The 14855-nt window shown below is 35.6% G+C and overlaps 2 protein-coding genes across 5 annotated transcripts; both read left to right on the top strand.

The window, feature by feature from the left end:
- Positions 5265-11513, top strand: LOC18793703 (probable serine incorporator). 4 transcript variants are annotated; one of them, XM_007226356.2, is made up of 13 exons: positions 5265-5372; positions 5931-6145; positions 6512-6588; positions 6898-7057; positions 7454-7478; positions 8118-8207; positions 8442-8613; positions 8725-8798; positions 9278-9347; positions 9900-9971; positions 10314-10447; positions 10554-10627; positions 11049-11513. In XM_007226356.2, the coding sequence occupies exons 2-13, from the start codon at positions 5932-5934 to the stop codon at positions 11138-11140; spliced, it is 1254 nt and encodes a 417-aa protein (XP_007226418.1). In that variant the 5' UTR covers positions 5265-5372; position 5931; the 3' UTR covers positions 11141-11513. The 4 variants fall into 4 exon arrangements, with proteins under 4 accessions (XP_007226418.1, XP_020410042.1, XP_020410008.1 ...); XM_020554419.1 differs by lacking the exon at positions 5265-5372 and adding an exon at positions 5417-5637; XM_020554541.1 differs by lacking the exon at positions 5265-5372 and adding an exon at positions 5417-5633.
- On the top strand, positions 11632-12761 carry LOC18792766 (dirigent protein 16). Its single transcript, XM_007226243.2, has one exon. The coding sequence runs from the start codon at positions 11914-11916 to the stop codon at positions 12661-12663; it is 750 nt and encodes a 249-aa protein (XP_007226305.1). The 5' UTR covers positions 11632-11913; the 3' UTR covers positions 12664-12761.

Consider the following 14855-nt stretch of genomic DNA (forward strand, 5'->3'; position numbering starts at 1 on the left):
ACATTTTGGTGTACCAAAGCCTTCCTCTAGCTGGACTTTCTAGAGGCTTCCTTTCCAGGCAACGCCCCAGCTTGGCTTTCCTTTTTCTTTTCATGCGTGAGCTCATATAGGTAAAGATGGGTTAATGTGATGGTCAAACAGAGAGGTTGAGGCATATCTCTTTCACTAGCCTAGATATTTATGTAAACTAGATTTTAAGGGTTTTAGTTTGAATTTAGCAAGGCTAGTCTGATCTCAAGGGAAAGGCTGGAATTTCTCTACTTCGACAGGATACAAATATCTATATTTTATATTTTTAGATACTTTTTCAGACCTATTGTCGATACTAAGTAGCAGCCATTTTGGACTTTAGCTCCATGGAATAATATACTAACTACTACTGAAACATAGAAGAATTGAAATCTTAGATCAAAACATTATGTATGGATGGTATGAACTACCTAAACGAGAATTCTTGAACAGCTTACCATGTGTTGGGCTCAAGAAAGTGGGTTTGGGTTTTGGTCCTCCCAAGCAGCCCAAAACCTCCACCTTTTGAACCCTCGATAAGCCTTATGGACCTTTATACCCATTCATGCCACAACCCGCTCAACAAGCCTCATGCATGTGTGTGGCTTGAGCCTACTTGAGCTTGTCAGGTGGTTTGGCACTAAAATGAGTAGCTTGGCATGGCATGTTATTTGCGTGCTTATGCTTCGGCTACGTTGTATTGCAGTGGCTAGGGACTGTGTTAGATAATTCTTGACAAAGAAGTGGGCTAGGTGAGCTCAAGCATGTGACATTGTTAAACTTTACAGGTTAGCATGTGAAAATTGGTAAACCAATATCATGACCTTCCCATGTGCCAAATTCTAGTCTCGCTTGGCATGGCGCGAATATCAAAGCTTGTTTAGGCACTTCGTAGTCATATTTGATGGGCTTTTTTGTCCCTTTTATAGCACAGTAATGAATTGAGCCTAAAAATATGAACGAACTTTCCTTGAGATTTTTTGGGCATTTTTTGAGCCTCAACAATTATCAATTCCCTCTTCGCCTCCCCCATCCCAAGCACACTTACCCCACCTCCCACCTCCCACCTCCACAACCCCTCCCTTTCCATATCACTCCCACCTCCAGTGAAGATGCGACTCATACTTTTTTTTTGTGAGAAAAAAGGGGAAGAACCCCAAGAACAACCAAGAAGACTACACAACATTAATCAAGCGAGCCTAATGAGCCCCCAAGTAATCATCAATCAGTAGAGAAGCAAGCCTAGCTGGGCTCTCCTCAATCAACCAACCATTAGGATGACACTTGATTAACTCAGTGGACATGACTTAGACTTTGACAAACTAAAAAGTAATCAAATTTTTTTATTAAAAAAAACAATAAATTTTCTTAGACAACAGAAAGTTTCCAACCTGAAAATTACATAAAATAAAATCTGTAAAGCCATGCCAGAAGTTAAACTTATCCCACAAAATATCCTCCTCCTCTCCCTTAAAGCAGTGCATGTTGGAATTACCCAACTAAAATTAGTTGCCTTTGCCAGTAAATTTATTGGACAGCAAACACACGAACCTAGAGCTGATTGGCAAGTGGAAAAATTTGGAGGTGTTATCATTGGGTTCATGCTTAAATTTGGCGAAGACACTTGCAATTATACAAACACATTGCAAGAATTTTTATGGTTTAGATTTGTCCAAAGGCTCTGTTCATGGGCGTGAGGCATTGTCAATTGTGTAGTTGGTGCCCAAAAATGACTTGACAAAATTGTATATTTAAAACGTATACCCGTACGGTTTTACTTTCTAAATACATTTGGATATTTTAAAAGTATAGCCATTCGGCTATACCCTTTAAATACTAATATATTCAAATATTTTAAGATTATAGCCGCGTGGCTATACTCTTTAAATATATTCGAAGCAAACACGAAGCTTGCACTTGTAGATGACGGAGCTTGCATAAGCCATTTCGTTTCTCTATCAACTCAAGCTTCGATTTGTTTTCTTCGGTTTCGGCTACTTCGTCCTCCTTGTTCGGCGCCCAAAAAAGACCCAACCAGCCTAGGAGGCCCGCCCAGCAGCCTATATATACATAGAGCTTCCAGTGAGGGATCCCTCAAATAAGTTTGAGGGACACCCCTTGTAGGCCCCACTCCGGATTTTATTTCACTAATCCAAACCGTCTATTTTGTAGATACTCATTCAAAGATCATCCCTACAAAAAATCACTTGAATCCGATATCATTTGACCACTCAATTAAGTTATTGAAATTTTAGCATTTTCTTGAAGCACCGTGTTCATTGATTTTGTAAGACACAATTGGATGTCGAAACGGTTTCCGATTTGTCTAATTTTTTGTAAGGATGATCTATGAATGAAGACCTAAAAAATAGATGGTTTGGATTATTGGGAAAAAAATTGTAGGGTACCCTAAAGGGCGTCCCTCAATAGAAGGGGACTGTATATATATATATATTTAAAAACTTTCTTTTTATTAATTAAATCATATCTTAGCCTTATTTAATTACTTTCATTAATAATCTTGTTTTAATTATTATTTTTTAATGAATAATTAGTAGTGATTATTTTAATTTACTTTACAAATTATATTACTTAATAAACATTTTAATTTTTTAATTTTTTTCTTTGATAAAATATTTAAATACTAATTATTCACTAGTTAAATAATAATTAAAACAACCCGTGTGCAGCAGGTCTTCTTCATCTTCTTCACCAAAAACACATCCAAAACCTGCCTTCAGTACCAAATACCACACCATCTTCACCAAACACAATCGATATCCTTTCCGCTTCCAAACCCTTCTTCAATTATTCGATTCACACCCCAAGTCTTCAATTTCTGCAACAGAGACGATGCCTCTCCTCATCCTTACTCTCAGAGTCAGATTCAGATTCAAAACATTTACTTTCAGGTCCCTCAAACCTATTCCTCATACAGTGCATGGCTATGCATAATAAGGCAGTTGACAATGTTAAACGTATGCCAATTTCTCCACCAACCTCATCCCTTCTTAATTTTACAAATATTCAAAATAGGAAATTAAGTTTTATTGTGGATTTTTTAATTATTTTTTTAATTCCTTGGAATAAATGCTAGTTTGTCTGCGGTTTTCTACTACACTGCACCCGAGTGCCGAGCTAGTAAGTTCTAACTTCTAATCAATGAATTTTCTTTCATCAATCAAGTGAGGGGGCTGGGTTTTGTTTCTGCGAGAGAGGAAGAGAGAAGAGTGGGAAGGAATAATGGGGTTGGAGGAGGGGAATCTTTAAAGTTTTTTTCTTCACACATGGCACTTAGTTTAGCAAAATAGTGGATCATATTGGTGTCACGTCAGTATTTTTAACGGAGTTTTTAATAAATTTGACAATAAGGGACAAAGTGAGATACAAAATATCGGTTAAAGAGATAAAGTAGGTCACTTTAACTTTAAGGGCGTTTAGTGAGAATTGACCAATGTTTCAGGGGGCACTGTAGCACTTAAGACAAAGAGCAACGGTAAGATGGGCACTAATGTGGTATTGGCCGAAGACTCTCCGATGCTTAAGTTAGGTTAAGAACAGAGTGAATAATAATTTGGACGAAATAAGGGCTAAGTAGCTGAATGTAGCATTTACCTCATTTTAGGGACTTGCACCTCTATTTATAGATATTGGAATGTGTGCACCTTGAGTGAAATTTCGATGTGGGACTGTGAATATTGCCTGAGAGACTACTACGTGTCCTTTATTCAGCTTGATAAAACAGACACCTTCTTAAGCCGGATCAACAGGTTAAGTTGCCAAAAGCTCACTCTGCCGATGATTTGTACATGGGTAGGGTTGCCGAAGGTTCACCCTACCGATGATCGTTTTATGAGTCTCAATGCTTTGACTGAGCTTTGTGAATCTCATTGTAGGTCCTACGCTCCACATGCAGAATAATTGGCTTGTTATTTATGATATAAGCACGCAATATTAATAATATACACTCCCACTTGCGAGTTTAATTTAAGTTGAATTAACATATTATTTAGGCTAGTTTAAATGCACATTAATTTGTTCCAATTCACCAATTGAATTTATATTTATGTTGACCTGCTACCTAAAGCCCAAATTTATTTTCAAGTAGTAATTTGACAAAAAAAAAATTCAGGTTATGAAGTCAATACGGATTTCTTTCTGTCGAAATGAAGTGAAACGCAGATGGAAAGCTTAGAGGTATTGCTCAAAATTTCCGAACGAAAATAGTGGTTTTTGTATTCTTCTCAGAAAAAACAAAAGCAAAAAAAGCAAACCTGCTCCGCCGCCTCAGAGGCAACGGTAACTGAAACCCAACGGGTGAGGCGCGTACTAGATTTGGGCCCACACCCTCTAGAAACCAGGCGAAATAAAAGAGTATGAAACTGGGCAATGAAAGGGCCAACCAACCTTGTGTCTTGACGTTGTTAGTTTCTTTACCAACACCTTCAATCTTTTTCAATCAAAAGATCATCTTCCTCTTCAATCTTTCTTCCATTTTACTTTACATGATTTTTCATCATCAAAATTCATATCCACAAACCCAAAAACATTTATTAATTTATCTATTTTGGAAAGCAAGTTTTGTACGCATAAATTATAATTTCTGATAATATTTTTTAATCAATATTTCTGTTCTGGGTTTTCTGTCTAGTTGAACATTGTTGCATGCAAGGTGTGGACATGAGCTGTATAGGTCATGCCTGTAAACCAATTTTCAATGCATGCTTCATACGAATTGTCAAAAAGGGAGAAGACAAAAGGGGACAAAAGAAAATTAAATAATGCACCAAATGTGTCCTGCTTTGAGAGTAATGAAGGCTCTCAGTCTCTGAAAATATATTATATGTTGAAATTTTTTGAAGATTATTCAAGGGGTTTCCTGGTTTCTAAGATGTTTGGAGAAGGCATCTCGACATCACATAAAAGGACATTAGAAAAGGGTTCATGGAATCAGAGGCTATGAGTGCTGCAACAATTTAATATGTTACAGCTGTCTGCTTCAGCTGACCCTTTTGCCAAACCATACTCATTACTTGTGCATAATTGGGAAGCCTACTTAGTCCTTCCTTATATAGAAGTGATGAATGACCTTGACACTTCATTCTTGCTGAGCATTGAACAGTGTCAAAATCAAAGCCTTACACTGCACTCCAAATATATGGTGAGAGGTCAGTATTTTGCTCTCTACAAGTTAACTGTTTTCTTCTTTGGATATCATTCACTAATAATTGCAACAATCTTTTGTTATCATGAAGGAATTGCTTCTATTTATTGCTTGGTTTTGTTCCCATTGGTACTGGCTACTTTCCAGTCCATTCTTCTGCATATAATTTGACTTCCTGATAAGGGTATCACTTCAAAAAGTACTTCTTCTGCCTGAACACACTGAAATTTTCAATGTTTCCCTCATTGTTCCCAGATAATAGTGTTAATGTGAAGTTTTTGTTCTCAGTTTTGCTTGATAGTTTGAATTATTTTGAGTTCTGCACTGGCAGGTTTTCTGATTTTTACTATTGTGATGTAAAATGGGAGTTTGGTTAAGTTTTTCTTCATCTTCGTCTACTTTTTCTCATGGCTTCCTCTCTTTCCACATTGAAGTTGTATGCTTAAAAAGACATTCAGAGGTAGGTAAGGAAAATAATGCAACAGTAAAAGAAACTATTTGATACAATGTATATTCAGCAACTTAGATTTGATCTATGGTTTTCATTTTACCTAAGTGGAAGTACTCTTTTACTTTGGATGGATGAAGTTTGCCAAAGTAAGAGAAAATCTGTATTTTTCATTTATCTTAGCACATTGACAAATTTTTTACAATTTTCTTTTCAATTACATAACTTTTTCTATGCTACACATCCAGTTTGAGAACAATGTGTAAACTTGTTTAAAATGAAGTTACATCTTAGTGCTTTAAATTGCAGAATGATTACATCTGCTGAAGCAGTTGAAGCTATGGCAGAGGTTGTTTCTTGGGAAGAAGTTCCTGAGTCATTGGAGCATAAGAGAATTGATTACTTGGCAGAAAGGAAAAGGTCACTGCGAGCCCGTTATGCATATGGCATAATCTTCTTAATCACAAATCTTTGGGCTTGGTTTGTTCGTGACTATGCACAAAGGGTTTTACCTGAGCTCCATTGTATGCAACTGTTCTCCCCTTCTCAAAAGATCTGGATTTTCTTCTTACTTTAGTTTGGTCCATACCATTATCAAATTTAGACAAATCACAAACTCCTAATTCAAATACTGTAACTGACTTCTGCAAAGCCAATATCCCTATGTAGCTTCTAAAGTAGTTTCACTTTACGGATTCTGCTAGACTTGTGATCTTTATCTTATGTTAAATTCCACAGACAAGTTCCTTTGCACATGAACAACATTTAGAAACTGAAATTCTAATCCTGTCATGCATTATTGGAAGTGATTCATTTACACATAATTACAGACTAGAAAAGGTATATATAATGACGCTTTCTGTGTTGTGCTTCTAAAATTTCTTTTGCAGATATGAAATCTTGTGGATCTGGTGGAAATGACTGCTTTCATACACTGGGAGTTCTTCGTGTGAGTTTAGGAAGCTTTGTATCTTTTTTCTGGCTGATTCATAAGATTAAGTTTAACTGCAACCCCTTATAAATTGGTTAACCAATACTGCTGTACCCTTAAGCGTAAAGCTCAATTGGAAACTAAGGATGATGGAGAAATAATGCAGTCATAATCTTGTGTTTGCAGGATAAATGTGTTATCATAGGATGGATAACAAAATAACTCAGGCCTATAACTTGTATTATCCTCGTTTTACTATATAAGTTAATATTTATTTTCAGCTACAGATTTCCTACCTGTGTTTCTGTCCCCTCAAAGAGTGAACAACCTTAACATCAAAATCAGATATTTTTCTTTCTAATGTTCCTCACTACATCTAAAACAAGAAAACTATGTGAAGCTCGCAATGCATGGCATTCTGGATGGTGGGGATTGAAGTTTTTCATATTACTAATATCGATGGTGGTTCCACTCTTCGTTCCTTCATATTCTCTTCAATTATATGGTACGTTAATTTGACAGTCAATCACGAAACACTCCATATTTAATAACGGTCCTTTTGTCTTTCTTCATACTGGTCCTTTATGCATCAATTGAGAAAGAAGCATGACTTACTTGGTCCATCTGATGTTAGAACATGTGAGAATAATCTCTTTCAATGCATTATTCTTTTCAATCATATTTACAAGTAGATACAATGGTCAATTAAGAAAAACCATGGAAAATAGAAATACAAAGTCTAGGCCTAAGAACATAATCTACTATATCTGGGGGTTCTGTTACCATGGATATTAGTAGGTTTCCTTCAAATAAACCACTCATGACCTATCTATTCCTCCTTGTTTGATGCATCTTGAAAAAGAATTTCCAAATTAACAACTTTTTTCCTAATTTCTTACAGGTGAATTTGCTCGTATTGGTGCAGGGTAATCTTTCAAATTCTTTGTTAAAATGCCTTGAAAGCCATTTATATATTCTACACTTGCTTGAACTGGTTGCTAGCCTGGATAAGGCCATCTTTAGTGCTTTGTTCTAACCTGCTCCACCGTTGCATAAAACATTAGATCATGATTTGTGCAAGAGCAATTCTTTATCATTACACGAAATACTAATCTCAAACTCATAGTACAATTTGTTTTTCTTTACCTCACTTCTAAATCAGTTGCCTTCTAGAGAGAATTATTTCTAAGATTTGAATAGGACTAAAGAAAAGCAACCCTGATGTGGAAACTATCAAGTCAATATGGGACAGCTTAATCAACACAATTTCAGAAAGTAGTGTGAGAGTTCTGGAGTACCCTGTAATCAATGTTTAGACAAAAAAAGAAGAAGAAGGAAAACAAACTAATGAACAAACCTATGGGTTGTCGCATCTGGAAATGGAATCTTGTTTTTAAACCTCCATTTTAGATCTTAGAAAACATCGATTCATCACCTTATTGAAATCAAGGTGTAGCATGTATAGTAGAATATATTCTTTAGTACGTGAACTTGCACGTTTATTTGCTTTCAGTGTTTGGCTCATATCATGACTAACATTGGTTTGTGCTAGCTTCTCATGACAGGATTTTTCTCCTTCTTCAACTTATAAGTGTGATCCAGTTTATTAATTGGTGGAATAAGTACTGGATGCCCGATGAGCAAAAGAAGCAGAGGTATGACTTTTTATTAACAGGAAAAGTAGACATTAGCTCAGATTTTTGGATGGCTACCATTTTACTAGTCATCCCAAAATGAAAAAATGGTCAGCTTATTACCTAATACAAAATAGAAACAAAGACTTCGTAAAGATCACAATAAGGAAATAGACCATTGTAACTATTGCTTTAGCCTTCATTTCTTCTCTTGGTGATAAATGCACTTAATAGATCTTCTTTTACATTCTACAGCTGCTCCCTTGGATTATTCATGTCTACACTGTTTTACATTGCTTCGATGAGTGGAATTGCATTTATGTACTCATCACATGCGATGAAATCCCCATGTATTCTCAACATATTTTTTATCACATGGACTACAATTCTACTTATTGTAATGATGGTTATATCGCTACATTCGAAGGTATACAGTGCTCTTCAAAACACTTCCATTTGATGTAAATTAATTACTTATCAACTTCGATTTGTGTTCCTTCTAGTTAAGAATAGATTATCGTTTTCCTTCTTAATACAGGTAAACAGAGGTCTTTTATCTTCTGGAATTATGGCTTCATACATTGTTTTCCTATGCTGGTCTGCTATCAGAAGGTTAGGACTTCAGCCATGCATCAAGTATTAAATTGCTAATTCAGATTCAGCTAAAATTTCTACCAATTATTTATTTATTTATTCTTAAATTCTCTTTGCTGTGCATTGTGCATCAGTTATATTGTGTAGGTGTAAATTTATGTCATATATTCGTAAATTTTGGTCTAAATCCAGATAGTATTATGGTGTATTCAACATATTAGTAAGTGACTGCTAATAAAATTTATGCTCAGTATGTATAAAGGTCTCTAAGAAGGTTTAATTTAAAATGAGCAGTATATGAAATTTTGGTTGTATTTCTTTTAGCTAACACTGAAGGCAAAGTGAAACATTCAAAATTTCTGAAATGAGAAAGTCACTAGCATCTGTTTCTTTATAGGCTTTCATCATCTATTATGCCTTTTCCTTTGCAACTTAATTTTTTTTATTTTTTATCAAGACATTTAACGTTACTCTGGTTTTAATACATGGGTCTTCAGTGAACCTGCCAATGAGGAATGCAACAGACAAAAACAAGGGAATGGGAATGGTGATTGGAGTACAATACTAGTAAGAGCTGACTAGTTCTAGTTCTATTTCTTTCTTCTTCTTTTTGGTTGCCTCTATAAGTTCCCTGTATTGAATGATAGTTTACAGATGCAGTTTTGTAATACGAGTATATGCAAAACATGTTAAAAGAATCCAGCACTGAAAAAACTAGCATCAGTTAATGATGGTCGGTTTTGGGTTGAACATGCACATACTGCTAGTTGGCTACAATGCAAAAAGCCACTGCTACCCATAGACGAAGTAATTGGGAAAAAATTCCAGCACTGAAAAGTGTTTGAGCACTAGAATAGTTTCTGGTTCCTTCATTATCCTTCTAAGCTGAAGGAAAGTATCCTCATTTTCTAACCAGAGACACTGATGAAATGATTGTTAGCAATAGCCCCACATCGCCTAGGTACCTTTGGAATGTGCAGTGTAAAAACATATTGGCATCCTTTCTGTGTAAGCCGGTTTGGATAATTTCTACAGATGAGTTTAGCAATGACATGCACCAAATGTATTCAATATTAATCTCCATAGTGGTAATATGTTGTGTTACACTACTACCTGCAGGGCTTCCTGATTGCAATATGTTCTATTGTTATGGCAACCTTTTCAACTGGGATAGATTCGCAGTCATTTCAGGTGAATACTTTCTCTGTATATAGTATATGTTCAAAGAATGAATTATACCAACCTTATTTGGTTGCTAAGAAAATGGCAGATAAGAAAACAAAATTTAGGCGTAACAGTTTCATTAATTGTTTTGAGCCACTAGAAAACAAAAATTGCCTGTAACTTAATTTAGTGCTTCATACAACATGGCTTCATCGATGCAATTCTTAGATACATAGATTCTATTCATTGACAAAAGAGAGAGTAAGCGTGAAATATGCAGGGATGTTTCTTGCTGACTGCTAAAAGCGGCCAGGATCTTAATTCCAGTTATTTAGCCAAAAACTAAAAAGTACTTCTTATGCTATTTAGTTTCAAAAAGATGAAGTTAAAGAGGACGATGACATCCCTTACAAGTATGGATTTTTCCACCTAACATTTTCCCTGGGGGCCATGTATTTTGCAATGCTATTCATCAGTTGGAACCTCAATAACTCAGCTAAGAAGTAAGAAACCAAACTATCAGGTCCCCTGTCATTTAGATATCTCTGTTTTGAAATGATTCAGTTTGTATAATTTCGATCGTTGTACATAACATTCTGAAACAATCAGGTGGAGCATTGATGTTGGGTGGACTAGTACATGGGTAAAAATTGTCAACGAATGGTTTGCAGCTTCAATATTTCGTAAGTAAATCAGTGTATATGAGTTCCTATTTGGATTGCTTCTGAACAAGGATTGTTTTTCATGTGTTGAGTTTTATTTCTCTACATGCAAAATCTGATAATACACTTTAGTCTGCCATAATCAACCTACATCATAATATGCCCTACTCAATATTTGGCATGAGTAACATCACAATATAGCCATTTTGATTTTCTTCTAAAAGTGCACTAGCAACCCTACTCAAAATTTGGCTGATCTACAAGTTACCATGCTGAAATTGTAAAAAAAACTTTTTTCAGATAACTTGAAAGATTATGAAATGTTTGGTTTGTATTTTGGTTCTATTGGATTTTTGTTCTCTTGGAAAGACATGATAGGGAAATCAGAGCAACTTTTTTATCTGTTCTATATCTTTGATTTTCTTCCAATGTTTTTATGCAGTATGGACGTTGATTTCCCCGGTGCTGAGGCAGTCTGAAGTCATGGATCATGAAGAGCCTGTGCAGGAGATTGATAACTCAGCTGTGCCATGATTGATTATGGAAAATGTTGCAGATCTTTCTTGCTACCTGCTACATGGTCATTATTCTTTCCGTGTCAATTATTCTTCAAGCCAGTCACGAAAGGAGCAGAGGAAAATAAGTCTTTAATATTCCATTGTTGGAAAATCCAGAAGAAGATGCCTGCAATTGAGTATTCACATATTTTGCACCTTGAAACATCAGAAGATGAAGAAAATACCATGGTTTTATGAAGAGGATTAATCATGTGAAGTAAACCACATGATGACTAATCTAATGTGTTTGGCATATTGTCAGAAGTCAAATTGTGAAATTTATGCAACATAATTTGTTAGCATTTCTCATAAGATTATACAATTAATCAGTTCTGCCACATTGACTTACATGAAAACATTTGTATGTCATCAGGTCAATTTTCTTTCATTAGTCTGTGATACTTGCTGGTTTGGTTGCACCCAATGCACTATTGGCACATTCTCCCACTGCTATCCAGTCAAACCCATATGTAGATCAAAAGTTTCATTTCTCTTTTTTCCTTCTAATTATAATCCAGTCAAACCCATATACATCACCTCTCAACCACTAATAGCAACCTTTTTAGCTTAATTTATAAGAGTTAATTGCTGTCTAGAATTTCCTAAAACAGAATAATAGCATGCTTTCTCACTAGACCTTTTCTACTTTCCATATAAAAGCAGGAGCCATTACCCAATTGAACACTCCCCAAAACACCTTTCTTCCACAAATCAAATCCGTAGAACTCAGCAAGAGAGAGATACTACAAGATGTTGAAGCAATCACCATTTTGTTCCATTTTCTTCACTGTGCTAATTGCCTCAGTGCATGTACTGCTGGTCAAGGCAGCAGTTGACCCAGTCAAAGCCAGTGGGCATGAGCCAATTCTTGAGATGTACATGCATGACATTCTTGGAGGCAGCAGCCCTACAGCTAGGCCAATCACTGGCCTACTTGGCAACATATATGGAGGGCAAGTGCCCTTTGCAAGGCCAATAGGGTTCCTTCCCCCACAAGGTGGGGTGGCCATCCCCAATGCCAATGGTGCCCTCCCAACTGTCAATGGCCTCAATGGCATTCCACTTGGCACTGGCTTAGCTGGCACAACATTTTCAGGAAAACCAAGTGGCCAGGCCCAAACCCAGTTGGGCCCTGATGGGCTGGGCCTGGGCTTTGGAACCCTCACAGTCATTGATGATATTTTGACCACAGCACCTGAGTTGGGCTCACAGACAATTGGGAAGGCTCAAGGAGTTTATGTGGCAAGTTCAGCTGATGGGTCCTCACAGATGATGGCTTTCACAGCCATGATTGAAGGTGGTGAATATGGTGACACCTTAAACTTCTATGGCATATTCAAAATTGGAAGCCCAATGTCACATTTGTCAGTGACAGGAGGCACTGGAAAATTCAAGTCTGCAAGTGGGTTTGCTGAGGTTAGGTCACTTATACCTCCTGGTCAACATGTCACTGATGGTGCTGAGACATTGCTGAGGATCATTGTGCATCTAAGCTACTGAATCAGAGAATCTGGATGCAGTTTTCTTGTGAATGATTGTAGTTTTCAAATTTGAATTTGTCTAGTTTTGTCATAATAGTATTCTAAAATTTTCTGTTGGATTTTGTATTGGCAGAAGAATGCAATTTATGTTTAGTTCATTTCTGTCCCTTTCCTGTACAATTTACATACAATGAATTAATTTATAATTAAAAGTTGTTGCTTGCTTTCAATCTTTTGATTTTAGATCCTCATGACTTGAAACTCTTCGTGGCTTGATGACTTCATTTAGTTTTGACTACACACTCTCACTGCAGTGACCAAAGTTTCGAATAGGACATTCAACATAGGAGTACAGACCTTAACACTGCATCTTTGGTTTTTTCTGACAAAAACCAACCACACTAAGCCAAGTTGAAATGAAACTAATAATTCAAATCCAAATTCTCAAACTTCTTGCAGAAAAATTTGGATCTGATTCAAATCCAAGCTCTGCAGCATATCTGTAGAAGAAGAACAAATAAAAAGGTCTTATAATATAAGTGTATGCAGAACAAACCTAACAAACCAAAAACCTACCAGAATCATGGTTTCTGATAATTGAATGTTAGACCAAACTGTGCCTTCTTCCATAAAAAGCTTCAAAGAATTGCTCCATTTTCTTCCAATCCAAGAAACAGATGCAAGTACAACATTTAGTTCTTCTGCAATTGCACAAACTGTCATAGTAGTCTAAAAGAGGCAATGAATTATACACGAAAAGAGAGAAAAACCTACAATGGAAACATGGTTTTTTTTTTTTCTTTTTCGTAATGAGATCATCTGTGAGCCATATGTTTTTGGCTTTTAGGTTAAAAAGCTCCCAGTCCTTGAAAAAATCTGCAATTAATGGACTATAGCCACCAAAGAAGTGACCAATACTTTAGAAACCTTAGTTTGGTTGTTCTGCCTACAATATGTAATCTCAGCTGTCACCATACTCAAATTCATCAAACCATTGTCTTGCAGACTAGTATAGTTAGTCCAACTCTCTCTTTTAAAATTGCAAGTTATGCAACTACGTGTGCAAATCGATGGTTTGATGATTGTGACATGACATGAACCATTGGTTAACATGAAGACTTGTGATATGGCAAAACAAAAATACAAAGAATATCAATAATTAAAAATATAATTTCAAACAAACATGATAATGTAAAACTGAGTATAGCCGTCTGGCGTTACTATTTCTTAAAAATAAAAAATAAAAAAACAAGTATAGCTGTATTTATATATATATATTTTTTAAAAGCTGAGTAAAGCCGCACGGCTATACTATTTTCAAGAATTTTTTTTAAAAACCTAGTATATCCGTGCTGCTTTATCAAGTAATATAATTTATGAAGTTAATTAAAATATTTAATACTAATTACTCACTAAAAAAATAATAATTAAAACATAATTATTAATGAAAATAATTAAATTAGGCTAATATATTATTTAATTACCGAAAACAAAATTTATTGACTTAAAGATAGTAAGTTAAAATTATTTTTTTTTTTAACCTCTCCCGACGAAATTTGGTCGGCACAAATATTTTCAGGTGAAACTTTGTTAGATTAGAACTCTCCTGATGACAATTCATCGGCACAGCTGAATTTCATCGGGAGAGGTCTAATCCAGCAAATATTTGCTGGTATAAACCTTTGCCGACTAACTGTCGTCAGGACAGGTTTTTACTCTTTTTTTATATTTTAAAAATATAAAATTAGATATTTTAAAAGTCTAGCCGCTCGTTGATACTCTATAAATAGAAATTTTTAAACGTATAGCCGCGCGGCTATACTCTATAAATAGAAAATAGAATATTTTAACAGTATAGCCGCACGGCTATACTCTATAAATATAAATTTTAAAATATACTCTATAAATGCGTAAAGCATAGCTCTCCATTGGTGAACATGTTTCCTTTGGAGTATATGTGCCATTTGTTTTCTCTTATATTGTTTTTAGTTTTGGAGTTAATGATATTGCTCTGGTTCAAAAAGATAAAATTTATCAACAGAATATGACTTAAATGAAAAATAAATATATTAAGGAAAATGCTAGGGAGACCAACTTTAGATACCCACTTGTGGGGTCATTCTTTGTTGAGCGGGGGATCGCCATCCCGTTTTTTCTTTCTGCCGCAAGGAGAAGCCTTTGATTAATGGCTTCAAATGAGCTGCTCTCTGG

Source organism: Prunus persica, chromosome G1, assembly GCF_000346465.2.
Source record: "Prunus persica cultivar Lovell chromosome G1, Prunus_persica_NCBIv2, whole genome shotgun sequence".
NCBI lineage: Eukaryota > Viridiplantae > Streptophyta > Magnoliopsida > Rosales > Rosaceae > Prunus > Prunus persica.

Excerpts from the sequence above, each read along its gene's own strand:
- LOC18793703 (XM_020554419.1), top strand. The coding sequence starts at position 5,612 with ATGCTTAAAAAGACATTCAGAGGTAG. Across the intron at positions 7,479-8,117 it reads TTTGCTCGTATTGGTGCAGG|GATTTTTCTCCTTCTTCAAC; the intron begins GTAATCTTTCAA and ends TTCTCATGACAG. Across the intron at positions 8,614-8,724 it reads TTATATCGCTACATTCGAAG|GTAAACAGAGGTCTTTTATC; the intron begins GTATACAGTGCT and ends TTCTTAATACAG.
- LOC18792766 (XM_007226243.2), top strand. The coding sequence starts at position 11,914 with ATGTTGAAGCAATCACCATTTTGTTCCATTTTCTTCACTGTGCTAATT.